This window comes from Leopardus geoffroyi, chromosome C1 (assembly GCF_018350155.1).
Source record: "Leopardus geoffroyi isolate Oge1 chromosome C1, O.geoffroyi_Oge1_pat1.0, whole genome shotgun sequence".
Classification (NCBI taxonomy): domain Eukaryota; kingdom Metazoa; phylum Chordata; class Mammalia; order Carnivora; family Felidae; genus Leopardus; species Leopardus geoffroyi.
Window position 1 is genome coordinate 14,602,772 of NC_059328.1, and position 27,673 is coordinate 14,630,444.

Genomic DNA, 27,673 nt, shown 5'->3' on the forward strand with positions numbered 1-27,673 from the left:
TGTTTTGGATACATGTATGCAGCAGGAGCATAAACTCTTGACTGGATACACATCAATTTCAGAATCTGGTTACCTGTCGGCAGAGAAGGAGCAGGGGAGGAAGGATGGAGACAGGACCAGAGAAGGGGCAATGAGGAATTTCCATTTAATCCATAAGGCTTTAATTCTTAAACAAATAAACAAACAAAAAACTAAACAAACTAAAAGCAAACAAACAACAAAGACCTGAAACCACCAGAAAAGCCAATGTAGACAAAAACAAACAGAAAGAAAAAGAAACATTATTCTTACTAGTGATTACCTTGGGTGAATATGGGGAAGTTTCACTTTTGACTTTACGCGTTTCTAGATTGTTTTTCTAATGATTTTTTCCCTCCTCTCTGAACGTGAGGGAACAAAGATTTAATGTCTGTGTTGTGTCAGGGACTAGAGCAGTCAAGCTGGGAGTTGCCAGTCTGAACGAACAGAGACCTTCTAGGCTCACGGGAGCCTCTGGTTGGTTAGCTGTGACCTTGGCCATCTTCCTGGACCCCCTGTCTGAGTAGCACTTTTTCCCATGGAGTTAATGTCTGTATAAATGGGGGAAATCACGGGCTGCGCTCAGCACAGTGCCTGGCACACAGTAAGCACCCCGTAAGCGTTAACACCACTGCTGTGATTGCAGTGGCTGCTCTTACTATCATTCCCGGCCCCCACTGGCCAGGGCAGGGTGTCCCCGTCCACACTGCTGCTCTGGGCTTGTCCATCCCTGCACTCCCGCCCTGCTTTTGGTGGCCTGCTCGTTCCTGCGCTGTCTCCAGCATTAAACTCCGAGCAAGGAGTCCCCTGCCCACGTTCGTCTCTGAACCCGGCGGCCGGCACAGAGTAGGAACTCGGGAAATTATTTTGGAGTAAGTGCCAACACCACCGCATTTCTGGCCACCGGTCCCCTCTCTGAGAGCTCACTTCCAGTACGTTTGCTTTCCCGGTGGCTCTAGCACCTTCCACTCTACCCTGCTCCCCACCCCCCCCCCATCTGTGTTCCTGGGCATCCCATCCCCCGGCTCTGTGATCATGCCCTTGTCTCAGCCAAGACCGAGGACCCCAGATGCTCCGATAGCCACGTTACTTAGCAGACGGTCAGATCCCTAAGAGAGTTCTGAGCTCAGGGCCGAGGTGGAGGCAATTCCTCCAGGCTGGGGGTGGGGTGTGTGTGTGGGATTAGCAAAGGCCCTGTCAAGCCGGATAAGGCTGTGACCTGGATCATTCTGGACTCTAAGCCACCCCCGCTGGAATTCTCTGGGTGACCGCCCAGGCCCCTCTGGTAGGACCGCCAGCCTCAGGCTCTGGGTTTTTGCTGGCCTTCCTGCATCTGTGGAGGCAGTTGGGGGTGAGCAGGGGAATGTCCCGCTGGGTGCAGGTGCGAGTTTCTCTCAACACCCCCAGGCCTGTCTTCACTTGCTCCCACTCATGCCTTTAAGATTCTGGAGAGGAAGAGTCCAAGAGAAGAGTTGAAGAGTCAGCCTATGGGCCTCAATGTTGTGGCTGGGGGTAGGGAGCCAGCAGAGCCGGGAGCCCGATGAGAGCAGGCCCGGCCGCAGGAGCAGGAGCGGAGGCCGGGCCGGGAAGGTCAGTGACAGGCGTGAGGCTGCCTATCCTGGGAGGGGCAGGCCAGGTAGTGGGAGAGACGGGAGAAGGTGGGGTCTGGAGAGCCCGGGGTGGGGTGGTGAGGGCGGGGGGGATCTCTGGGGAGTGAGGGCCAGGCACAGGTCCTGCTGGAGGAGTCTCCCTGGGGTCCTGGAGTCCCTTTCCCTTAAGGTGACAAACCTGGTGAGCCGTGCGGTTCTTAAGGAGGCAAGGCCTCACCTGCAGGTGTTTCAGGAGGGGGCGGGGAGAGACTCTAGTCTCACGGGGTCCAAGAGTGAATCTCGCAGACAACAGAGAATAAGCAAAGTGATAGAGTTTATTGAGACAAAGTATAAACCTCTCAAGAGTGAGAGGGGTCCTGATGGGGTAGCCGCCAAGGACTTTTGTCCCTGACTTTTTATTGGGATCTTATCAGAAAGTTTGTGAGACTCCCTTCATGGCACCTAGCCCAGGCAGGTCTGGAACATGTTTGTCTTTTCCCCACTTCTTCAGCCTCCCCCTCACAGCTGTGTCCTGACTCCCCGAGGGTCCCTTATCTCTCCCTGCCTAGTGTTAACCCTTTCCCCAATCAAAGGGGGCCGAAGGTGACCCTGAAAGTGGTCCCTGAAAATGGAGGCAAAGCCAGGCACGGGTATGAAGCGGGCTCTGTGTTTATGTCCGTCTGAGGCTTTGCCTGAATTTCTTTTTTAACGTAGACCACAAGAAAATGTTCCTCTTTGGGAAAAAGAATCATCAACGGTTCCTTAACCTTTTCTGAGCATCTGCCGAATGTGGACACTTTGGTCCCCGCGGGAGGAAAAACAGAGCTGGGAAGGTGCCGTCCAGGCCCTTACAGGGAGACCTCTCTGGCCTCTTCCTCGGTCCCTCCGTAGCCCTCCTTGCCCCGCCCTGCGCCCGGCCCCCTCTCTCTGGAAGGCAGCTGACCTGTGGGCTGGATTTCTGTAGCCTTGGGAGGTCAGACCTGTCAGGTTCAACTCAGGGCTTTCCTGCCTAGCAGCTGTGTGATTTTTCTTTCCCTTCGGGCCTCGGTGTCCTAATCTGCAAGTGGCCTATGATGGCAGTGCCCACCTCGTAGGATCGCTTTAAGGGTGAAATGGGATAAGGCGCATGAAGAGCTTCGCGGGGTAACTGCACTTGGTAAGCCTTGGCCATTTGTATCAGTCATTCCGCAAACTTCCTTTTCGCAGACCCAGCCTGTGCCAGTGTGCTATACGTGCTGCAAGTGTAGACGTGAATAACGCATCCTCACGGATTCCCGGTCTGCTTTGTTCATTCATCCAAGGGTTCACTTGAGTCAATAAATGTATATTAAACCCTATGCTGGGCACCGGGCATGGCAAAATAAAAGGCACAGTCCCTGTCCCCAAGCTGCTCGCAGTCTTGAGGGGGAGACACTGAGATAGAATCTGATTGTCCAATGATGAGTGAGCGCACAGGGGGTCTGGGGACAGAGGGGGGAACCTATCGGTCCGAGTGGGGTGGTGGGTTCACAAGAAGGCTTTTTGGCAAAGGAAGACTTAATTTCCTTATTGTTTCTCCAACTCACAGCCATGCTTCTACCCCAGGACCTTTGTATATGCTCTCCTTTCTGTCTGCGATGCTCCTCTCCAGGATGTCCCCGTGGCCTACTCCCTCACCTCCTCCATCGCTTTGCTCCAATGTCACCTCTGCAGGGGGGCCTTTCCTGGCCATGCTGTTTGTTTGTTTTATTATTATTTTTAATGTTTATTTATTTTTGAGACAGAGAGATAGAGCATGACCGGGGAAGGGGCAGAGAGAGAGAGAGAGAGAGAGGGAGGGAGACACAGAATCGGAAGCAGGCTCCAGGCTCCAAGCTGTCAGCACAGAGCCTGACATGGGACTCGAACTCACGGACTGTGAGATCATGACCTGAGCGGAAGTCGGGCGCTTAACCGACTGAGCCACCCAGGCGCCCCCCTGGCCACCCTCACCATCAAGCTCCCTCTCCCATACACACACACACAGCACTCCCAGCCCCCTTCCCCGCTTTATTGTCCCCTGGAGTGTTTATCACCACCTGCCAAACTGTATATTCTGTGCGGTATATTTGGCGAACAAAAAGCGTTCTTCCCAGGAATGCACTGGGGAGCAGGGGGGATAGATAAGGCAAGGCTGGAAAGGGCGGTGGTGGGGCCAGATCATGAAGGGCCACAGGCCTGTGGGGGGAGACAGGCACCTGTGACTCTGGCAGCAGGTGATACGTGCTGACCTAGAGGTTAAGCAGATTGAACCAGGAGCAGAGGAGGAAGCCAGCAACTCTGGCTGTGCAAGGAGGGCACGCTTCCTCTTAGGCCCGGGGAAGGAGTTCAAGTGCTATTCGAGGGTTATGGGCATTCCAAAGGCCTGTTCTCATCTTCCCCCATCCTAACAGACAGGCGCTGGATTCTCAACTCTGGAGTGCAGAGGACGATGGGCTAAGCTTTGCACTTGCTTCCTGTAGTGCCCAGCTGGAGCTCTGCCCACAGGAATTTCTCCAGCAATGGCTGCTGGGTTGGACTGGGATTGGTGAGAAGTAGCAGGGCCTGGAACCGTGAGTGTCAGGACCATGAGCCTAGAGCCTTGGGCGCCATGGTGGATCTTCCCAATCAGAGCCTGCTCTAGGGTTTCTCCGAAAAAAAACAAAAAACAAAAGAAGTGACATTACACCGTGGAAAAACAAGCAGGTTTTCGCAATGCAAAAAAGCAAAAAGGACAGTGAGAAACAGAGACAGAAGGGAAGGCTAGCTCAAAGTATGTTTCTTGAGAATGAACAGTTTGATTGGTTTTTCAAAGATAAAACAAAGCAGGCATTCGCTCCCAGGTGAGTGTTTGAATCTGCATTTCCAGCAAAGGTTTTTGGTGGAAGACAGATGAGTCTTACTGAAGAGTAGCTGTTACACATGCAGGAACCTACTGAGGCCACAGTAAGACGACCTGTGTGTCCCTTCATTTCATTTATTTTTATTTTTTTCAATTGTATGACTTTTTAAAAGTTATTTTTAAACATTTATTTGTTTAAATTCAAGTTAGTTAACATACCTTCATTGTAGTTTTACTTAAGTAATCTCACCATCCAACGTGGGGCTTGAACTCACGACCCCGAGATCAAGAGTCGCACGCTCTTGCGACTGAGCCAGCCGGGTGCCCCCGTGTATATCAGTAGAGCAGGCTGCTGACTTCTAGAATAGCTGAAATCTGGTGAGGCTGGCTACTCCCTTAAGTCTTGGCTCATTCACATCCTCCCCACCCCTAATTATTCTTTATTCCACAGATAAATATCAAACACCAAATATGTATTAGGCTATGTGTTAGCTGCTGAAAAGATGGGGAACAAGACTGATGAGTTTCCCGGCCTGTAGTGGAAGGGGCAGGAGACAGAAGTCCTAAACAAGTCAAGAAATACATGAAAGAGAGTCCAAAATGATGGTGAGTGTCACCGAGGGGAAAAGCAATGATATGAGCTTAAGTGGAGGAGGAGGAACTACCCTAGGGAGGTGGTCAGGGAAGGCTTCCCGGAAGAGGTGGCATTTGTGCTGAGACCTGGAGCTAATGCTAATGCGAAGTATGAGTATTCTAGGCCGGGGAAGCAGCAAGTACCAAAGCCCTAGGTAGCAAAGCTTGGCATGCTTTTAATGTGAATGTGACAGCACGCACTGTCGCAGAATGTCAGAGCGGCGGGTACCCTGGAGCCCATCCAGTCAGCACCCGACTCAACTGATGTTGCTCTTTGCCACAGCCCTGAACACGACTGTGGCGTGAGTCAAGGTCGGGGGTGGGGAGACCCACGAGGCAGAGGGCATGGAATATTTGACAGCTCTCCCCATGTCGTAGAATGCTGAAGGGCTCCTGGCTTTTCTCTGCGTGTTTTTTTTTTTTTTTTTTTGCAATTTTGCTAAATTGTCATTTTTTTTTTTTTTTTTTTTACCCTTTTTACAGGCTAGAACTTCCACTCCAAAACTGACTTAAGCTCACTTCATGTGCTGTTGACAGGTCCCTCGTGTTCCTTTTCCAAAGAGGTTGAGGGGGGAGCGGGACATGCCCTACGTCTTCAGTCCCCACCTTCTGCACTATATTTGTTCCTAAAATGCAGTAAATACAAAGTGCCTCCGGGGACAGGAAGCTCGCCTCCCTCAAGACTGCTCATTCTATTCCTGGGACACTTGGGCTGCTAGAAAAGACATCCTGGGCTTGAGCCCAAATCTGCCTCCATGGGGCATCCTCGTCTGGTCTTGCCTCCACAATCGGGAGCCACACGGGACAAGTAGGGTGCTTTTCACCCTCGGCAGCCCTTCAGAAATTTGGAGACAGAGACTGGGTACCCCCAGCCCCCTTCCAAACACCAGTCAGCCCCTGACCCCTCATCAGACAGGCATCCTGTGACCCAGACACCCCCTAGTCTTCCAGAAAGGCTCTCAGAATGGGGGTCAGGACCAGACAGACCCCTCCCAATGAGTCTGGCCAGGAGCCCTTCTCGTGGACATCACGCTCCTGCCGTCACCGCCAAGACGGCCGCTGCCTCTGTGATCTGAGTGATAGCGGGCTTGGGGGTCACAGGTCCTTGCGGGTTTCTGTTCGGGGGGATGTCGGGGTAGGACTTCTTCATCTCTTATTCGTGACCTACCCCGCTGTGTCTCTTCATCCAGCCCCTCCACCATTCCTCCGTGCCTGCTAAACACGTAGAGAAAGTTCCTTTTCTGAGAAATGACGCGGAGGCCCGCCCCACTCTCCTGGGAAAAATCGCAAACGTTTGCTGAGCCCCTACCATGCGGCAACTCAATTCCGAACGCCTGCCACGGATCAGCCTAGGACAGAGAGACGAGGCAGGTAACATGGTTGTCCCCATTACTGAGGTTGGTAAACCGAGGCACAGAGCAGCTGAGAAACTCACCCAAGGTCACATGGCTAACAAGCGGTGGGTCCAGAATGCGGGCACGTGCCTCAGTCAGTGACATGCTGCTCTCTGCACAGCAACTGGCAGATGTTAAAAATCGGGGCTTTTCTTCCCCACCCTCCCCGGAGAGCCGGTGATTACATATTTACTCGAATCCCGCTGCCTAATGCCCTCAGACACCTCATCTCTTCGTAGCTCCCCAAACGAGCCATCGTGACACATGCCTGTGAGCCCTACATAGGCTGTTCCTTCCCCTCGGGATGCCCTTCCTCGCATCCTAGCCTGGTGAACTCTGATCCACTCCCCTGTTTCTTCCCCGATTTTTTTATTGTGGTAAAATACACACAGCCTAAAATTTACCACCTTAACCGCATTACATGTGCAGCTCATCGGTGTGAAATACATTTATAATGTTGTGGAACCACCACTATCATCCGTCTCCAGAACGCTTCTCATCTTGTAAAACTGAGAGTCTGTTCCCACTAAACGCTAACTCCCTATCCTCCCTCCTCTCCCCTGGCAACTCCCAATCCGACTGGCTGTTTCTATGACGATGACTACTCTAAGTGTGTCCTACAAGTGGGATCGCATGTGTTTGTGCTCTTGTGACTGGCTTATGTCACTTTGTGTAACATCCTCTAGGTTCAACCCTGTTGTAGCGTTTTGCAGAATTTCTTTCCTTTTTAAGGCCGAATAGTATTCCACTGTATGTATAGCCTGCATTTGCTTTATCCGTTCGCCTATTGGTAGATCCTTGAGTTGCTCTCATGTTCAGGCTATTGTGAATAATGCTGTTATCAACATGGGTGTGCAGGGACCCCTTTGGGGCCCTGTTTCAATTCTTTTGGGCACATACCCAAAGGTGGGATTGCTGGGTCATATGGTAATTCTACATTGAATTTTTTTTAACGTTTATGTATTTATTTTGAGAGAGAGAGAGAGAGGAGAGCAAGTGAGCGAGCATGGGAGGGGCAGAGAGAGAGAGGGAGAGAGAGTATGTGCACGGGAGGGGCAGAGAGAGGGAGAGAGAGAATCCCATTGTCACAGCGCGGAGCCTGATGCAGGGCTTGAATTCATGAACCATGACCTCATGATCTGAGCCGAAATCAAGAGTCGGTCGCTTAAGCGACTGAGCCACCCAGGCACCCCCACGACTTGGAATGTTTTAAGGAGCTGCCATAGTGTCTTCCACAGCAACTGTACCATTTTATGCTCCCACTGACTGTGCACGAGGGTTCCGATTTCTCCAACCTACTTTAAAAGATTCAGTACAGGTGACTTTTCTTCTAGGAAGCCCTCAGTGATCTCCGTGTCCTGGGATCGGTGCCCCCAGTACTGAACAACTATCAGGTGCTTTGCTTTGAGCTCAGCACTCGAAACACAAGTTTGTACGAGAGATGATCTCTGCTCTCAAGGCCGTCACTGTCCCATCACTGAGGGGTGGGCTGAGAGGGTAGGACTCAAGCCCAGTTCTATGACAGGCCACTAGAGAGCCCTCCAGGCAGGGAGCAGCAGTGTGACAGGTGGGGATGGGACAGTAAGGAATGACGGAGACCAGGGCAAAGCTAAACACGTGTCCAGTTGATGGGGTCTGGCCATTGTGGGTGTGTGGGGATCCAGAGCCAGGATTGCCAGGACTTTTTTTTTTTTTTAATTTTTTTTTTTTAACATTTATTTTTGAGAGACAGAGTGAGACAAAGTGAGAGTGGGGGAGAGGCAGAGAGAGAGGGAGACACAGCATCAGAAGCAGGCTCCAGGCTCTGAGCTGTCAGCACCGAGCCCGATGTGGGGCTCGAACCCACAGACCGTGAGATCATGACCTGAGTCGAAGTCGGATGCTTAACTGACTGAGCCACCCAGGCGCCCCAGGATTGCCAGGACTTTTAAAGAGAAGCTGGAAATCTGGATTTCTGTCCGAGATCTCTTAACACTTACAAATTAGCAACTAATTCTAACGTTTTGAAAGGCCAGGTAGCACTTCCTAGCACTGCCTGTAGCCCTGGGCTGGAAGTTTATAACCACAGACTGGGTTCCTCCCATCAAGCAATTATCAGGAATTATGAGCTCTGACTATTACTCAAGCTTTTACTTCTCCACCTTGTTTATAAGGAAATCACGTGACACCGGTCAGATGTCCTGTGAAAATCATGACCATTAAGTCTTTATTGGGGGGTCTACCCCTTGGCGTAGTGGCAAGAACGTGGACTGGGGTGATAGGCCAGGCTTTAGCTTTTTGGGTCAGGCTTTTGTAAGCGACCTAACATCTGTCCCTCAGTTTCCTTCCTTACAGAATGGGGTCCTAATGCCCCATGAGATATTGTGGGGATTCAAGATCCCGAATGCTGAACCTGTCTTCTTCTGCTCGTGGCACGGTGGATGTCCACTGAGGATTGAGTTCCTCTCTCATTCTTTCCTTTTATTTTATTTTATTTTATTTTATTTTATTTTATTTTATTCTCTTCTCTTCTCTTCTCTTGAGAGAGAGAGGGCACAAGTGAGCAAAGGGCAGAGAGAGAGAGAGAGAGAGAGAGAGAGAGGGGCTTGTGCTCACCAATGCAGGGTTCAAACTCATGAACTGTGAGATCATAAGCTGAGCCAGAGTGAGATGCTTCATGACCGAGCCACCCAGGCATCCCCTCCTCCCTTCCTGAGTGATCAACCTCGAAACCCCCTCCTTCCAATTGGAAGTGCCGAAGTAGGCAACGTGTGTGATGAGTTCTGCAACACTCCAGAGACAGGCAGCCCTCCTACGGAAGGAGCAATCAGGTATAACTCCCTGGAGGAGGAGGAGGACTCAGTGTGGACCGTCTGCCAGTGAGCTCCGGGCCATCCTGCTCTATATGCCAGCCTCCTGGGAGGCAGCAAACCCTCTGATGAGGCCGAGGGCATCTCGGCAGCTCTGGTCTCAGGATGAGACCGTGTCCAAGTGTCTCTGGCTGCCCTCAGTGGGGCTTCAGCCCTGGGACGAGTCTGCACAAGATCAACAGAGCAGGTGCCAGAGAACAGGCATGTTTATGAGATGTTTAATTTATCCCACAGATATTTATTTTCTTTTTCTTTTCTTTTTTTTTACTGTAATTTATTGTCAAGCTAGCTAACATACAGTGCATGCAGTGCGCTCTTGGTTTCGGGAGTAGATTCCCGCGATTCATCCCTCACATACAACACCCAGTGCTCATCCCAGCGGGTGCCCTCCTCAATGTCCACCACCCATTTCCCCCTCCCCCTAGACCCCCATCTACCCTCAGTTTGTTCTCTGTATTCAACCGTCTCTTATGGTTTGCCTCCCTCCCTCTCTGTTTGTAACTATTTTTTTCCTTTCCCCTCCCCCATGGTCTTCCGTTAAGTTTCTCAAGTTCCACGTATGAGTGAAAACATATGGTAACTGTCTTTCTCTGACTGACTTATTTCACTGAGCGTAATACCCTCCAGTTCCATCCACGTTGCTGCAAACGGAAAGATTCCAGTCTTTTTCATTGCCGGGCAGTACTCCATTGTGTATATAAACCACATCTTCTTTATCCACTTATCAGTTGATGGACATTTGGGCCTCTTGCATACCTTGGCCATTGTTGATGGCACCGCTATAAACATCGGGGTGCATGTGCCCGTATCCCACAGATAATTCTTGAGGACCTACCAGGCGTCAGATGTTGCTCTAGGTGCTGGGGTCAGAAATGAATCAGAGAAGGATCCTGCCCTCAAGAGTCTTCTACTCGACAGGGAGTGGAAATGGTGGGGACGGATCTGTCTGACTTGAAGCTCAGATCCTTCGAGCTGACATTGTGCTTTCTCCTCATCCCCATACTTAATCGTTTGTTCAGGGAGTGTCATTGGGTCACAGCTAAAGCCAGACACCGCTCGGCTGGGCTAGCTCCTGGACATCTGCGGAGAAATAAGACCTAAATCCCTGAACATGGATGAACTCACCCCGGGAGAGGTGCAGACAGAGCGGAGCAGACTCCGAGGGCAGATCCCTTGAAAACACCCGCATTTGGGAGGCTGGGCAGCGGAGGGCAGATGGCTGAGTGTGGCCCTCTTAAGGCCAGAGGGAGAGGGAGGGCTGGGGGGTGAAGCCCAAGCTTGGGCAACACCAGGCTTTGGGGGAGATCCCTGGGAGCCGGCTCAGGGACACAGCAGAGGGTTCAGGCAGCAAAGCGTTCAGACGGAAGTGGGTGTTGAAACAGTGGAGGCTTCTCAGTCCAGAAATTTGGCTTTTTTAAAAAAAACATTGATTTTTGAGACAGAGAGAGAGAAAGACAGAGCACGAGCAGGGGTGGGGCAGAGAGAGAGGGAGACACAGAATCCGAAGCAGGCTCCAGGCTCCGAGCTGTCGGCACAGAGCCCGACGCAGGGCTCGAACCCACGAACCGTGAGATCATGACCTGAGCCGAAGTCGGCCGCTCAACCGACTGAGCCACCAGGCGCCCCTGGACAAAACTGGAGAGACAGGTCTGCAGAGGCAAGGGATGTTTTCCTCTCTCTTGCTTCATTGTGTTTGGTTTGGGATGGTGAGGCCCGGGAGTGTCGGTAGGAGGAGGAAGGAAAAGGGGAGCTGTCACCCCCTGACATACTGGCCCGTATTTATTCGATGCCTTTGCTGTCTGTTCCCTCAAGCCGAAGGGAAGCTTGTGGGGGCTGGGCCTCGGTCTTGTTCACCGTGACCCCCCCACCCCCCCGCCCAGGGCCTTGCACGTGGCAGATGGTCAGTAAGCACTTTCTTGTACTGAGCTGGATTCGTAGGGTTCCGCGGGGTGCCCGGCGGTTAGGTCTCGGGAAGACAAGGGCCCTGAGGCCTGGAAGGAGGGGCTTCTCTCTGACGCAGCCGCGAGCAGAGGAAGGAGAGCAAAGAAGGCAAGAGCGACGAGACAAAGGAACTCACACTCACGTCTTCTCAGAAAAGTGTGCGCACATGGGTCAGGGACCGGGCGGGGGCACGGATTAACAGAAGTGAACAGAGCATAGTAACAGCTACCCATGTTCGTCCAGAACCCTCTAGAAGGCTACTCATCATTTGCTTACCAGCATTATTTGGCCACTGCTCTGTTATAAATGCATCCATTCACTTTGGCATCCTAACAAGGACACTGAGGCAGGCCAATTACAGTCGGCCCGAAGCAGCTGTGGCTCGTAGTGGGGAAGCCAGGATTTGAACCCAGGACTCGAAGTTGATCTAGAGTCTGTGATGCCAACCCGTGAGCCTCACACCTCCCTACCCGGCCTTGTTTTATGTAGCTGGTTTGCCACGAGCCTCTGGGGCGGCAGGGCGGCATGATTCTCATAGTTCACAGCAACAAACAGAGAGGTGTGGTGACCTGGCTGGAGCCACACAGCTACTGAGCGGCCGAGCGGGGATGCCAGCTTGCCCGTCTCTAACTGCAAGCCTGGAGAGTTCTCCTTCCCAGGGAGAAGGAATGTGGGAATCCCGTGCCAGTCGGAGTCAGGTGCCAACAGGGAGGTGCCAGCTGGGCTCGAGGGACATTTTCCAGCATCTCCAGAGTGCGGCTTTCACAGGCTCCTGGGTCTCCCCGGCTCAGGAACAGGGCGAGGGTTGGCAAGTCAGCAACAACAGGAAGAGGACGAGGGGAGAGTCCGGGAGGGGTGCCTCCTGGCTGCCACAGCCGTCCCTGAGTTGAGGCCCAGCGAGACGGGATGAAATGTGAACAGGGGCCGTGGGCTGGAGGACTCCATAGAGACGCAGCGTGGAGGGCGGACGGGAGGCTGCCCCCGGAGGGGGATTCCAGCCTCCCCGCCCCCGTGGAGAAGCCTGGACCGTGGGCGGCCCAAGCCAGACCCTCTCCAGCGTCTCTCCTGAAAGCCACCGAGGCACTGTGAACCCTTCAGGAAATAGCTGCTTCTGAACAGAGAGGGACCAAGCCCCCGGGGGTCTTGAGGGGAGAGGCAGGCCCTTCTAGGTGAGCCGTCGGTCCCGGAGCCGCCCGGTCAGGAGCGTGGGAGGCTGGCAGAAAGGCCTTTAAAACCCGCAGGCCCAGCCCCTGCCCCTGCTGCAGGCCTGACACGGAGAGAAGGTCTCCCTGGTGAGGAATCTCATTCTGGGGGCTGCCTCGCTTGGGGTGGGGTGGGCAGGGCGCAGGGAGGGAGAGGGGCTGCGAGAGGAGGCCCCTGATCCCCCGGTGCCTCCCCCACAGACCCGGGGGAGGTTTCTCACGTGCCTGCTGTGCCGTGGGGCTTGGTGCTGTCTGTCCTTTCTAGCTTGAGACCCGACTGGGGGGTCCGGGAGAATGGTGGGGGGGGGGGCTGCTGCGTGTGGACTTGAGGGTCCATCCCTCCAGTGACCCGGCCACTCCTCGGCCCCCACGTTTTCGTGCCGCCGTTAGGCTGTCTGTTTCCACTTCCTCCACTTCTCATGACCTCAGCTACCACTTTCCTCCTAAATTATCTTGTGGCTGTGCTCATTTTCTTCTGTGGTCACTGGATGGAAATAGCCGAGCCCACATCCTTCTCCTGGGGGGCGGCTCTGGGCTCCACCGATGGGCCGCTTTCCTGGCCCCTGGGGCAGCTATTTCGAAGCTTCTGCCGCCCCTTTGTTGTATTCTTTCAGGCCCCTTTCCATGGGGTCTCGTGCTGTTCCGTGGCACCAACAGCCCTGGGCCCAGCTGCTCTAAAATGTGCCTGGGATTTTGATCTGATTCAGGTATATCGTGAGGCCGACAGATCAAGAGCTGGTTGCCATTTAAAAGCTAGTCTGGGGGCACCTGGGTGGCTCAGTCTGTTGAGTGTCTGACTTTGATTTTGGCTCAGGTCATGATCCCAGGGGTGTGGGATCGAGCCTCACGTAGGGCTCTGAGCTGAGCATGGAGTCTGCTTAAGATTCTCTCTCTCCCCCTTCTGTCCCTCTCCCCTACTTGTGCTCTTTCTCCCTCTCTCTCTCTCTCTCAAAAAAAAAAAAAAAAAAAGGTCTGTTATTTACAGTTTCTGAGAGCAGGAGACATACCACACCATGCGGGGCCACATGGGGAAGCATCAGGGTTGATCAGGAGGCAGAAGAAATGAGAGAAAGCTCAGCCCAGAGCCTTTCTTGTGTTTTCCACGGGAAAGGCAAAGGAGGGCAGGGTAAACGCTGTGAGATTGGCCAGCCTGAATGGTGTCAGCAGACTCTGGGAGGCAGGGGTGCAGAGTTGGTCCCTAGCTATCTGCTTCTGGCCATGGAGTGAAAAAGGGCAGAAGAAACGCTGGCTGGGAGCGGGAGAGTTAGACGGAGAGGTCGGGGTGTGAGTTTCACACCGGCTGGTTTGCCTATGACGGCCATGCTCAAGGGGAGTCTTATGTTACCTCTAGGAATTAGCTGGTCCTGGGAGGGGCTGTCCGTTCCCAGCCCAGCAAGGTCCCCAGGACTTCAAAGCATCATCCAGTATGGAAAAGGAACACAGGGAAGGGTACAGAGTTGCTGCCTGGAGGCAGCGAAGCAGAGTCGATTCCTGGGCTGGAGTACTGGGCACATCCCCTTCCAGAGCCTCGGTTTCCCCACCTGTAAAACCAACAGCTGCTATCCCCTGGTCCAACAAATGACTGCTGATGGGACAGACATTGAGCCTGCAGGTTTCACAATAGCCACCTGCCGGGGAGCTCGCCAGGCTTTTAAAGAGCAGCGGACAGAACCTGGCACACTGTGGGTGCCTGTGCGCGGTGACTGGCACCTTTCTCCTGTTGTGGCTCTGGGAAGCAGCTGAGGAAGACTGGTGTGGAAATGTAGGGTCCAGGGCCATTTTCCTTGGCTGGTCAGAGCCCTCAGGGTGGAGGTCATGGGTGGACAGAACCCTCAGGAATGTTCTTGGAACTCAGAGGAGCTCCCGGACAAAGGATGGCATGGAGAGGCCAGCCCAGTAACCAGGAGCCCTGGGGAGCCACAGCTTGTGTGTACGGAACCAGGCCTTGACAGGTGTCAGGGGCTCGGGGCAGAGCACTGCACAAGGGACCACTGAGCTCAGGGGTCAGAGGCACCGAAGGGGAAGTCCTGACGGACCACAGGCCAGCTGAACAGCTGTGGATAAACAAGGACTTTGGGATCCGGAGTAGGAAGGGAAACAGCCAGCCACCGGTAAGGAACCTTTGAGGCCAAGTTAGAATCAGGCACTGGCCCAAGACACATGGAATTTCCTCTGCCTTCTGGGTGTGACTTTTTGGGACTCAAGGCCAGTGATTCATGTGTTTGCCGGAGACAGGCGTGGGGAGGGAAGCTGGGGCCTCCAGCTCCGTGGCTCAAAGTGGAGCTGGTCCCTCTAGGAAGGGAGGCTGTGCGATGCCGTGAGAGGTGCACAGGCGTGGGTTTGAACCCTTCTTCCACTTCCTACCACCTGTGTGACTTCTGGCAAGTTCCATGAGCTCCCCGAGCCTCCATTTCTCCACTGGCAAAATGGAAACAGTGATACCTACCCTTCGGAGCTCTCACGGGTACCCAGGGTCCACTTATTCTTAAGGTAGGCACAGTGCCTGAGGTCCGTGGAAAGGTCTTCAGTTTAATTCTTTTAGAATCAGGAGGAAAAAAAAACCACTGGCTATAATAATAACGAATATACAATCACGCATCCAGCCCGGATTGTATTTGCTTCCATACCAACGTAGTTGGAAAATATAACTTAAAAGAATTTTTTTTTTTTTTTTTTTTTTTTTTTTTTTGTGGAGGAAGGGCCCCATGAAGGCAAAAGTGTGGGGGACTCACAAAGCCATCACGAGGCCCTGAAAGCTGGTCACACGGGACCAGCCTGTGCTTCCTCCCTGAGCACTCACTCGGGGCCACACATTATTCTCCCGCTTCTGCCTTCAGACCCCAGCAGGGAAGACATCCTTGAACACCGGCAACCAAGCACCATGAGGGGACTTAACACCATCCGCTCCCCTCCGTCTCCCCCGCCCCCCCCCCCCCCCCCCCCCCCCGCATCATCACTGCCCTTGTCCAGGTTTAGCTTTTTTTTTTTTCTCCCTGCCCGGTCCTTGTGTCCTTCACCAAGGGCCACGTCCAGCCTGTGTCAATTCCTGCTCCTTCCTCGTGCCACCAAATCTCCATTTAAGAAATCTGCAGCCTGTTTCTTCGGTTGCTTTTAGCCATCTTCCGCAGAGGGGGCAATTGAATTGGGGCATTTGTGGTGGGAAAGCCCTCTCCTGCCTCCTTTGGGGCCACACCCCACAAATGCTCTTCTGCCCCCAGGAGCCTCTGGGATCAACGCCTTGAGGTCTTTGTCTCTTGTCCGGCTGAGGCGGCCCCGTGTGCTGCCCAACAGGAGAAGTGGGGCCTGGCGGGGACCGAGGGGGGAGGTCTGAATGCGTCGTGGGGGCATCTCCTGAGACGTGTGCCATGGCATGTGTTTTCTTTTCCAGAACCCCAGAGATGAAAGGCCTTCTCACGCTGGCTTGGTTCCTGGCTTGTAGTAAGTGCTGGCCCCATGACCTCTGAACCTGTGACCTTCCACCCTTAGGAATAATAGGGTAGTGGAGAGGAGGCCAGTCTTTGAGGTCACAGAGACTCGAGTTTGAACATCAGCTCTGTACTTACTGTATACTCGTCTGCAAGAGCCTTTTCCTCTCCAAGCCTCTGTTTCTTCCTCTGTGACATGGGATGATATTCAGCTGACTGGTGGGGCTGCTGTAGCATGATTCTAGGTGGTGATGGGTAAAGGTTGTGCTATGTGGACAATATGTGGCTTGCAAATGTGGGAGGCATATTTTTTTTTTTTTTAACGTTGGTCCAAAACAAAAGAAAATAAAGCCCAAATGAAAACAAGACCCTTATATAACAACTCCATACCGTGGTTTCTGGGTCATTCTCTGCTGACGCTGGCCTGGGTTTTATGCACGCCCCACCTGCTGTCCCCTCCCAGCTGGAGGTGACCGCACAGCACAGGGGAGTCCCATAACCATGTCCACAGCCCCTGCCAGGCTGTCCTAATCTTTGACATCTTGCCAGATCCCTGGAGACCGAGGGAGGGCGGGAGGCCTAGAGCAGAGAGGGGAGGCCTCTGGTTCACTGTGAAACCCGAACCTTTCCCTCCAAACTACTGTTTCCCAATCCGTAAGGCGAGGGAGCTGGCTTCAGTGATCTCGGAGGATCCCACCCTGCTCTAAGGTTCTGTGCCTTACGTTCCGAATGGTGTTCTTTGCGGGGAGGGAGGTGTGCATCGGCAGGAGACACGGGAAGCACCTGTCTTCCCGCTTCATACAGATACCATAATAATTACACCGGATATCTCTTAGTCACTCAGTGTGTGTCTGCCACTGTGCTCATAACTTACATCCTTTCTCTCATTTGAATCCTCAGGATGACTCCAAAAGGTAGGCGTTTGCTTTAGTGTCCCCCTCCCCCCCCACAAATTTGCACACACGGAAGCTGAGGCTCGGAGAGATGAAGTGACACACTCAACATCACGCTGCGAGCGGCAGAGGCAGGATTGGAACTCACGTTTCCCATTCTCCAAGTCCGGACTTTTAGCTCTAGTACTTGACCTCCCCTTTCCTGTTCCTGTCTCACTAACAGGGAGAAGGAGAAGGAGATGCCTGGGTACCCCCCCAGTCCTAGGGCAGGACAAGGGGCGGGAGCCTGCAGGGCGAGCGGGCCTGGGGCAAGCATGGTGTGTTCACCTGGGGCTGGGGGCTGCCTTTCAGGTGTGCCTGCTGTGCCAGGGGGCTTGCTGGACCTCAAGTCCATGATTGAGAAGGTGACCGGAAAGACCGCCCTTACGAACTACGGCTTCTACGGCTGTTACTGTGGTTGGGGCGGTCGGGGGACCCCCAAGGACGGCACTGATTGGTGAGCTGGTTCTCATAATTCTCCTCTACACTTAGGCTCTACACCCCAAGGATCTCACTTAATTCCACGTCAGTTCTGGAAGATGAGTATTGAAGCACCATTTTGTTTTTCTTTTTTAACTTTAATGATTACATTTTTTAAATGATCTATTTACTTTTTTAATTTACATCCAGGTTAGTTAGCATATAGTGCAATGATGATTTCAGGAGTAGATTCCTAATGTCCCTTACCCACTTAGCCCATCCCCCCTCCCTCAACCCCTCCAGTAACCCTCTGTTCTATTTAAGAGTCTCTTATGTTTTGTCCCCTCCCTGTTTTTATATTATTTTTGTTTCCCTTCCCTTATGTTCATCCGTTTTGTCTCTAAAAGTCCTCATATGAGTGAAGTCATATGATTTTTGTTTCTCTAATTTCGCTTAGCATAATACCCTCCAGTTCCATCCATGTAGTTGTAAATGGCAAGATTTCATTCTTTTTGATTGCTGAGTTATACTCCATTGTATACATATCCCACATCTTCTTTTTCCATTCATCCATCGATGGACGTTTGGGCTCTTTCCATACTTTGGCTATTGTTGATAGTGCTGCTATAAACATGGGGGTGCATGTGTCTCTTCGAAACAGCACACCTGCATCCCGTGGATAAATGCCTAGTAGTGCAATTGCTGGGTGGCTAGGTAGCTCTATTTTTAATTTTTTGAGGAACCTCCATACTGTCTTCCAGAGCAGCTGCACCAGTTTGCATTCCCACCAGCAGTTGAAACACCATTTTATAGGTGAGAAAGCTCCGTCTCGGAGAGGTTAACGGACTTGCTCGAGATACATCTAGTAACGTGTCACACATCTTGGAGACCTAGTCAGTTGGTCTTTTGCTACATAACGTGTCACCCTAAAATGTAGTGGCTTAAAGTGACCATGACCATTTATTTTGCTAAGAATCTGCCATTTGGGCTGGGCTTGGCAGGATGGCTTGTCTCAGCTCCATCCGGCCTCAGCTTGGGCAGCTCAGATGAGGCAGGACGATCCAGTTTCTGGATGGCTCCCTCCCATGGCTGGCATGCTGTGGCTGGCTGCTGGCTGGGAGCTCAGCTGAGGCTGTGGGCTGGGGGCCTCTGCTCCTCTCACTTAGGCCTCTCCAAGGCTGTTTGGACTTCCCCACACAGCACAGTGACTGTTGGGTTCCAAGAGTGAGTGTCCCAAGACTGCAAGACAATAGGGTCTAGCCTCAGAAATTCTGTGGTATCAGTTGGTGGAGGCAATCTCAAAGACTCTCAGAGGGAGGGGAACTGGATTCCACTTCTTGATTGGGAAGTGTCAAAGTTCTAGAACTTTGAACGTGAGATAGAGAGATTGTTCTTTGGAAAATTCCGAGACACTTGACCTGGATCATGGAAGGAGGCCATGAGGCAAATGGATGGCAGATGGTTGGAGCCAAGTTTCCCACTGCTGGAGGGGGAGTTCCCTCCCTGTGGTGACAGATTAGAGGTCAGGACAAACTCCTGTTTGGCTTAATACAGATGCAGGTGGTTCCGCACAGAAATAGGTACTGATGTGTGTACAAACATGGGTTAATGTAGACACATATTTTTTGCTCTGTCAGCTGGGAGGACCCAAAAGAAACATCCCACTAGCAATAGGCAACTTTTTTAAAAAGTTTATTTATTTTGAGAGAGACAGAGAGTGCAGGAAATCAGAGAGAAAGGTAGAGAGAGAATCCCAAGCAGGCTCCGTGCTGTCAGCACAGAGCCTGATGTGGGGCTTGAAACTCACGAACCGTGAGATCATGACCTGAGCCAAAACCAAGAGTTGGATGCTTCATTGACTGAGCCACCCAGGCGCCCCAATAAGCAAATTCCTATGCCCAGACTTGGTCTCTAATACCATTCTTCAAAAAAAAAAAAAAAAAAAAAAGAACTGGGTGCCTGGGTGGTTCCATCGGTTAAGCGTCCGACTTCGGCTCAGGTCATGATCTCGAAGTTCGTGAGTTTGAGCCCCACATCAGGCTCTGTGCTGACAGCTCAGGGCCTGGAGCCTGTTTCAGATTCTGTCCCTCCCTCTCTTGTGCTCGGTCTCTCAAAAATAAGGTAAAAAAAACAAAAAACAAAAAAAAAAAAAAAACCAAGACTCCTTGGAGACATGGCTGATTGTAAGACAAGGGCAGGAAATATACAGGATGAGCCTGGAGTCTCATGTAAGGGCGAAAGTTAAGGAAGTGTTTAAAGAGAGCTACCTCCCACAATGCTAGGGATATATGTCAGGGAGCACAGGAGCTGACTGAAAGGGCTCCCAAAGGCCAAAGCTGGAATAATTAGACCATAGCCCCAGTCTTATCATAAGAACATCAGACAAATCCCATACAGGGGCATCCTACAAAACACCTGCCCAGTATGCCTCAAAACTGTCAAGGTCGCCAAAAGCAAGGGAAGTGTGAGAAGCTGTCCCAGCCAAGAGGAGCCTAAGGATACGTGACAATGAAATGTAATGTGGGCATTAGGTTAATAGGCAGGAATGGAAATAGGACGTTAGGTAAATTAGGTAAAAAGTAAGGAGATCTAAATAAACGATGGAGTTTTTATAATTAATGAATCAATAAGGATGTATTATGATTTAGCGAATTAGCCTTTTAGTCAACGACGTCCATACTGGTTTGTTAACCGTAACAAGTGTATTGTACTAATAATATAAGATGTTAATGATAGGGGACGTAGGATGTGGGGCAAAAGGGAACACTGTACGACCTTGGCTGTTTTTCCGTAAGTCGATTTTAAAAAACTGCAATCTGCCACACCCAACACACCGGAAGTTTATTGTTTGCTCATGTAACAGTTCCATGTGAATCACGTGTTACTTCCGGGACCCCGGTTCCTTCCGTCTTGTGGCTCTGCCTTCCCCTGTGGCCTCAGAGTCCTCTGCGGGGTCATCTCCATCCAGCTGAGAGATGGGAGAGAGAGAGAGAAAGAGGAGGACAGTGTGGGAGAGTTTCACGGGTAGGCCGGGGAAGTGGTGTCCATGGCTTCTGCCCGCGATCCCCTGGCCGGAATCTAACTGTGTGGCCACACCTACTTGCAGGGGAGGCTGGGAGATGTAGTCTCACCGTGAGCCTTGGAGGAAAAAGCGGGCCAGTGAACCGCTAGCCGGTGGCAGGCAGCCCCAGAGGAAGAGCAGAGAAGTACTCGGCCTCATCCTTAGATTCTTTCTTTGCCAGACCTCACCCACCCACCAGTGCTGTGCTCCGTCCGCTCAGGTTCTAGGTCCCTTGCATTGACAGGTGCTGCTGGGTGCATGATCACTGCTACGGGCGGCTGGAGGAGAAAGGCTGCCACATCCGGACACAGTCATACAAATACAGATTTGCACGGGGACTGGTCACCTGCGGTAAGGCTGGGGCTTCCCCTTCAGGCCACTGACAGAGCCTGGGTCTTTTCTGGCTCTGCCTTCAGCTGCCCCTAGAGGCCAGCCAGCTTGTAGCTTGGAGGGCGGAGCTGGGGACAAGAGGGGCAGGATTGCTGCAGTGAGGACCTCTGGGTAAGGGCTGAAACATCGCAGACTGAGCATTCACTAGGTGCCGAATGCTTTGCATGCTTCCTTTTTCTTGCGCCCCCAAATGCCTTTTGGAGTGCGTTCAGTCCCATTTTACACGCGAGGAAACTGAAACCCAAAGGCTTGCCAGGGCACGCAGCTGGAGTTGGGATTCAAGCTCAGGTCCATCTGAGTTCAAAGCTAAGTCTGAGGGTGGTGCCTCCTCCAGAGCAGGGGCTGCCTCCACCGTCAGAGTGGGAACTCTTAAGGGGAGAGACCGTGTCTCTACCGTCAGACTGGGAGCTCCCAGAGGGCAGGGGCTGTGTCTCCCTGGGCTGAAACCTTACCCTAGGCACCAGCTATGCCTCTTCCATCAGATCATGCGTTCCCCAGTGTAGACGCTGTGCCTCCCTCATCAGACTGAGAGCTTGCTGGGGCAGGAAGCAGACTGGGGGCGCAGCTCAGGCTAGAAGCAAGCCCAGGAGGCAGCGTAGGTAGGGCCCACATCTTCCCTTCCTCATTCTGCATTTGGCGTCCTGTTTGCAGACCTCGGGCCCCTCTGCCAAGTGCAGCTCTGTGCCTGTGACCGGAAGCTCGTCTACTGCCTGAAGAGGAATCTGAGGAGCTATAATCCTCGTTACCGATACTTTCCCAACATCCTCTGCTTCTAGTGGCCCTCAGTGAGCTCCTTGCTCCCTTCTCTCCTCCCACACGGAGCTCACCGACTCCCCTGGGTTCCCGAGAGAGGCTCGCAGTCCTGGACCTCCTTCTCTCTCCATGGTCCACGGGGCTTGGCGGAGCCCCACGGCCACACTCCACGCTCCAGAGAGTCCCGGGAGAATGACTCTGGTCCCAGGACCCCGCAAGGTCCACTTGTGAGGTGGGCTCGCCCCACGCTCCAGGCCGGCTGTCTTCCCGCTTGCCCTGAAGACAGCGCCCCTTCTCCAGGAAGACACATTGACTTTGCAGTTTCTGTAGTCGGACTATCACTACCACCCTCTAGAGAGTTTTTACTCAAGGTAGAAGCAAAATTGACCCCCTAATTCTGCCATAGAGATGTTTGAAAACATTATTCTTTACAAAGATTTTTTAATGTTTGTTTATTTGGGGGGGGGGTCGGGAGAGAGAGAGAGAGAGAGAATGAGCGGGAGAGGGGGAGAGAGAGAAAAAGAGGGAGACACAGAATCCAAAGCAGGCTCCAGGCTCCGAGCTCTCAGCACAAAGCCCAACGCGGGGCTCGAACTCACAAACCACGAGATCATGACCTAAGCCAAAGTCGGATGCTTAACCAACTGAGCCACGCAGGCACCCCTAAATAAAATTTATTCTTAAGACAAATTAAACTACATGGGCATTTTCCTCTGCCCTGGAAACTCTCTGCCGCTGGGACACTCAACTCAAAGTTCACCACAGACTCTCAGGAACAGAAGGTTTTCTGGGATAAGATCCAAGCCTTCTTTGGGGTTCATCTCGTTAAACCTTGGCGTTCCTCCCTGGCCAAGCACTGGGTGTCTGTTTTCCTTGAGGAGGTGCGGAAAAGATAACTGGCGATCATGCCAGGCCAGAGAGGGCCACATGCAAATCCCAGCATTGGCTTCTCCAGCTGTGTGGTCTCAGGCTTGTTACCGAACCTCTCTGATTTCTAGCTTCTCTTAAAAAAACAAAACAACAACAACAACAAAAACAACTATCACGTTTCTTGCGACGTAAAGTGGGAATCCCGAGGCCACTTTGAGCCTCAGTGGGAATGCTGAGGTTCTGGGATTTCACAGAGCAGGACATTTAAAAAAATAGAGTTCAGCGGAAGGGTTTATTTTTACCAAGTGAGGATTCTAAAAAACCCACCTCACCTATCAGTTCATAAAAGAAAGGGCATCTGATACCGAGACTGCAGGAAGACAGGACACATTCCAAAGCAAAGGACAGTCCTTTCCAAGAAAGGACTTTTGGCTTCCTTACGCAGACAAACCCCAAAATAACCGCATGATAAATGGGATCTGTATTTTAAAAGCTCCAGTGCTGAACATTTTCAAGACAAAATTTAATTTTATGAGATGCCTCTGAATGTCCCAGTGTCTTAGAGACGTTTGACACGGACCCGGGTCTGTAGTTGACAGCATTACACAGAATGGGGCTCAAATGACCAATTTGCTCATCAGACTTTTTTGATCGAAACCGTTTCCCAAATCCAATTTTAAATGGGTGTGTAGGATATTTGGAACTTCGCTTTAATGCCGTTTCTCTCCAACTGTGGTATCCTGGATGACGGAGAAGGGACCCAACCCCGGCTTCTCCCATCTCCCATCAGGGTCAGGTGACAGGAAGGACTTGTCTTGCCACTAAGGTGTGCAAGACGGGCTGTGCTCAGACTGTTATCACTGGGCATCCTTGCTCAGAGTACCGGCTTCGGACAGACGAGGCAGGCATTTGTGGACAAGGGCTGCTGTGAGGTTACGAAAGCAGCACCACGGGCTGAGATGGGCTTGAGCTGGAAGGGCCTCTCGGGGGGAGGGGGGGACTTTTATTTATCTACCAGGAAATGGAGGTCCAGAGAGGTTAGGAGACTTTCCCAAAGTCACACAGCACATCAACAGCAAAACTTAGAGTTAGTCCTCAGATCCTGGTTCTAAAACCCTGGGCTCTGATCACTATCCTGTTGTCTTCAGCTCCAGCCCAGAGAGAGAGAAAACGGAATCTGGGGCAATTCAAGGACTCATCCACATTGGGGGTTCTTGGGAGGATCTTCTGGATTCCACGTTCTTTTTTTGTTTGTTTGTTTGTTTTTAAGTTTTTTTTTTTAATGTTTGCTTATTTTTGAGAGAGAGAGAGAGAGATCGAGTAAGGGAGGGGCAGAGAGGGAGACCCAGAATCCGAAGCAGGCTCCAGGCTCTGAGCTGTCAGCACAGAGCCCCATGCGGGGCTCAAACCCATGAGCTGTGAGATCACGACCTGAGCCGAAGTCGGACGCTCAACCGACGGAACGACCCAGGCGCCCCACGAGGGCCTTGAATAACAGAGGCCATCCCTGACTTGTTAGTCTGGTTGGGGCTCTGGCTTCATCCTCTGTAGAGGGGGACCCCATGAGGTCCTCCATCGTGGTGGCCCTGGACCCACTCTCACTACGTGGGCAGCTCTGGGGAAAAGATGAAATCCAGGGGTCGCTGAAACCTAGGAGGAGGCTTTGACTCTTGACTATCTCTTGCATGACAAGCAAACCTTCAAGGAGGTCATCTCTCAAAGTTGCCATGGTCCCCTGAGGGGTGGGCCGTCCTAGAACTGTCCCGTGTCCCTTAGCTTTGCTGAACCTGCGTTGCCCAGAAACGCCATCGTCACAGAATTCCCGGTTCGTGCGGGTCCCCGGGGACGTTCTGCGTGAGATGTGGAGGCAGCCGTGGCATAGAGGGGGTAGGGTTTTTCTGAGCGGAGTCGGAATCGGAGCGTGAGATGCTGTCATGGCTGACACGTGTTGTCCCCTATCTGTTGGCTCACCGCGTCGGGGTCGGGAGACTCTGGGGTGGCAGCAACTCCCGGCCCTGCCGGGTCACCAGCTTCAGCTTCTGTCCTTGGAGGTGGCGAGATGGCAAAGGGTGTTCTGGGCTGTCCTCGTGGGTTCATCCTTGCTGGTCCAGTTTGCCCTGTCACTTGGGCTGCAGAACTTCAGGCGGTGGCACCAGCAGAAAAAGAAACCGCCTTTTACAGACTGTTTCACTGGCTCTCCCGATCACGGGAGTCAACCCCCTGTGAAAAGTCTTTTATTTTATCTGTTGGTGCCTCCTAGCAGTTCTGAGGCTCCGATCAAGCCCTGGTAGATACAGCAGGCTTCCTGGTGCCTAACAACATGCTTGGCACACAGCAGGTGCTTCGCAAGTGTCTGTTGAATGAATGAACCACTGGATGAACAGGTGAATGAACGAGATGCGGTCCTTGCCCTTAAGGTGTTCACGGACCAGGGTGGAGACAGAGAGAACTGAGGACCTGGGCAGGCAGTACAGTGGTGGGGGAATTTTGACCTCTCTGGTGGCACAGTCTGGACAGGTGTGGCTCACCCCCTGGTCACTCAGTCCCTGATGCCTCCCCGGTCTGGGCTTGTGCTGAGCGAGGGGACAGGCTGTTCCTCCACGCTGGGGCGGTGTCCTCAGGGGGCCAGGGGAGAGAACTCAGCGCCCCAGCAGTGGGTGTGGACTTCCCGCGGTTGCTCCTGAAATGAGGTCCCAGCCTGTCCTGTGTGTCGAGAGCCTGCTCAGACGCAGGTCAACTCTTGACCCCGCTTGCACACCTGCTTCCGGACTTGCTCCCGGGACCCGTGCCAGCTTGGGAAGGTAACTGGAGTGCTCACCTCCGGTGCGTCCCACTCGGGTGGCAAAAGCCTTCCTTGGGAGCCTCAGAAATCCTGCCACCTCTTGGAGGTCTCTCAGGATGGTGACAGAATCCCCTTTCCCGCTCAATTCGGAAAGCCCACGACTATGGCATAAGTAAAGCCCCCGTGGAGGTTTGCTGCTATCAGTCAGGGCTCCCCAATCATCTTTTCTTGCACCACTCCGTTCCTCTAAGGCCTTCAGTGGCTCCCCGTTGCCTCTTCAGCCTGACGTTTAAGGTCTTTCCACTGCTGGCTGCACGGCCCTTCCATTTTGAGCTCCCAACCATTCTCTTCTTCCCCAACGCTCCACCCCTCCCGTTTCACCCTGTGTGTTCCACGCTGCCTCCGTTCTTGCTGTTTCTTCCCTTCTGGGCTGTGGCCTCCCTCTCCTTACCTGTGAGTTGCTTTTTTTCTCTTATCGGTACTAATAATCGTAAAAGCTATCCCTTGCTGATTGCCTGCCACGTGCCGGGGACTTTCATATGGGTTATGTCACTTCATCCTTCCAACAACCTGATGGGCAGATGTAATTATCCCGCTTAACGGGTGGGTAACCTGAGGCTGAGTGAGTAACCTGGGCCACACAACCAGAGAGAGGCAGAGTGGGGATTGGGGCCTGGGACGTGCAGATCCGGGGCCTGACCTCACCGGGGGCAGGGTCTGTGCCTCACTGCGGCCAGCACCCCCATACCTTGCTTGGCACACGGGGTCTGGCACAGAGGGGATGCTCAGTAGACGTCCACCGACCGGGTCAGACCCCCTGCACCCAGAGACACCCAGAAGGCAGGGCTCACGTCTGCATCTTCTCAGGAACCCCAGCGAGAAGTTGGAGCTAGGAATGCAATACAGAGACCTGGTTTTGGGGGAGGCTGGCCACGGAGATTCCCACGGGCTCAGTGAGAGCCAACAGCCACAGCCGTGACCCAGAGGCACTTTGTGCTTTGCATGTGTCCCAAACGCTCTGAGAAGCACAGGATTAGATCCTGTCTAGCTGTTGGGATTTTGAGCCTCAAACCGTCCAAATACCTCCTCCACACTCAGTGGGGTTAACGTTCTATTAATCTGAATGTAATATGGGGTAACGAGAAGAATCAGGAACCAGACACTGGGTTCTAGTTCTGACTTCGGATGAGTCTTGGGTGGTCTCGGGCAGACCCCTTCCCCTTCTTGACCTCAGCTTTCCCATTTTATAAGAGCAGGTGGGTTTTTTTGTTTGTTTGTTTATGTTTATGTTTGAGAGTGAGAGAGAGAGAGCAAGTGAGCAGGGGAGGGGCAGATACAGAGGGAGACAGAGGATCTGAAGCAGGCCCTGTGCTGATAGCGGGCAGACCGATGCGGGGCTCGAACTCACGATGGTGAGATCACCACCTAAGCCAAAGTCAGCTGCCCAACCGACTGAGCCACCCAGGCGCCCCTATAAGAGCAGGCCTGACAGATAATTTAAACTGTAGCCCTGGTCCATTAGTGGATGATGAAATCAGTCCGGAGGGTTGCATCGGGTGTGTGTGCGTGTGTGTGTGTGTGTGTGTGCGTGTGTGTGTGCGTGTGCATCATGTGTGTGTGCTTCTTGATGCATGTGTGACTATATCACAAGTGGTGAAGTGCTGTTTCAGCCAATGGTCCTCTGTTGTGGTGTGTGTGTGCACGGGGGGGGGGAGGTGTTGACTGGGTACAGGTGTAAATGTTATTACATTCTGTGAGTTGCCATCAAAAGGATTCGAGAAACCCTTGTGCACATGACCTCTCAGGGCCTGCCTGGGACTGAAGCTGCCGGCATCTGTCTTAGCCTTAATTGCACAAACCCCTAAAGGCACCCCTGGGGCCCGGTGCCCTGGACCCCCTCATCCTTCTCCTCAAGCATTAGATCAGAACTGGGCTTCTTCTGGTCATGGATCTCCAAGCCTGTGATGGCATCAGTCCCTGAACATTCTGGAACCACCCAGCGGAGGAACTGGACATAAACACAGGTGTTTGGCTCCTCACTGGGAAACAGAGAGCCAAGCCATGAGTTTAAATAAATCTTGGGGAGCCAGTGTTTAAGGGCTTTGGCCCAGGCGGGGGCTCAGGCGGTATCTCTGTGTATTTCCTCACCATGTGACCTCAGGCCTGTGACTCCAATTCTCTAAGCCTCAGTTTCCTCAGCTGCCAAACAGGCTAATAACACCTTCCTGCATAGGCTGTTGGGAATATTTGATGACATGATTTGCACATAAATTAGCCGGTGTGGTGCCTGACAAACAGTAGGCACTCAATAATGGCACCTATTATGGGAGAGGACCCCCAAACCCAAGCCCAAGAGTTTGACTCCAACTGGTTGGCTCTAAGCACAAACCCTATGGGTTAAGGTTGGCGACCAGGGCAGAAGGTGGCCCCAGGCTGCCCCTTACCACATTGGATGTGGCTGTCGGTGATGCTGTGGTTGTAGTGACCCCGTGGGGAGCACCGCCGGTCGAGCTCTCAGGTGGGAGTAGCTGCGGTTGTAGGTGAGGCAGTGCCTGTAGGGAGCCCCACGCTGGGC

The 27,673-nt window shown here is 52.7% G+C and overlaps 1 protein-coding gene across 5 annotated transcripts; it reads left to right on the plus strand.

The window, feature by feature from the left end:
- The first annotated feature begins 1,235 nt into the window (after positions 1 to 1,235).
- On the plus strand, positions 1,236 to 21,883 carry PLA2G5 (phospholipase A2 group V). Of its 5 annotated transcripts, XM_045475903.1 has the most exons (6): positions 1,236 to 1,369; positions 1,461 to 1,608; positions 15,854 to 15,903; positions 17,135 to 17,279; positions 20,548 to 20,654; positions 21,345 to 21,883. In XM_045475903.1, exons 2-6 carry the CDS (start codon positions 1,559 to 1,561, stop codon positions 21,467 to 21,469), a joined length of 477 nt encoding a protein of 158 aa, XP_045331859.1. In that variant the 5' UTR covers positions 1,236 to 1,369; positions 1,461 to 1,558; the 3' UTR covers positions 21,470 to 21,883. The 5 variants fall into 5 exon arrangements, with proteins under 5 accessions (XP_045331859.1, XP_045331860.1, XP_045331861.1 ...); XM_045475904.1 differs by lacking the exons at positions 1,236 to 1,369; positions 1,461 to 1,608 and adding an exon at positions 11,211 to 12,555; XM_045475905.1 differs by lacking the exons at positions 1,236 to 1,369; positions 1,461 to 1,608 and adding an exon at positions 13,361 to 14,576.
- The last annotated feature ends 5,790 nt before the right edge of the window (positions 21,884 to 27,673 follow it).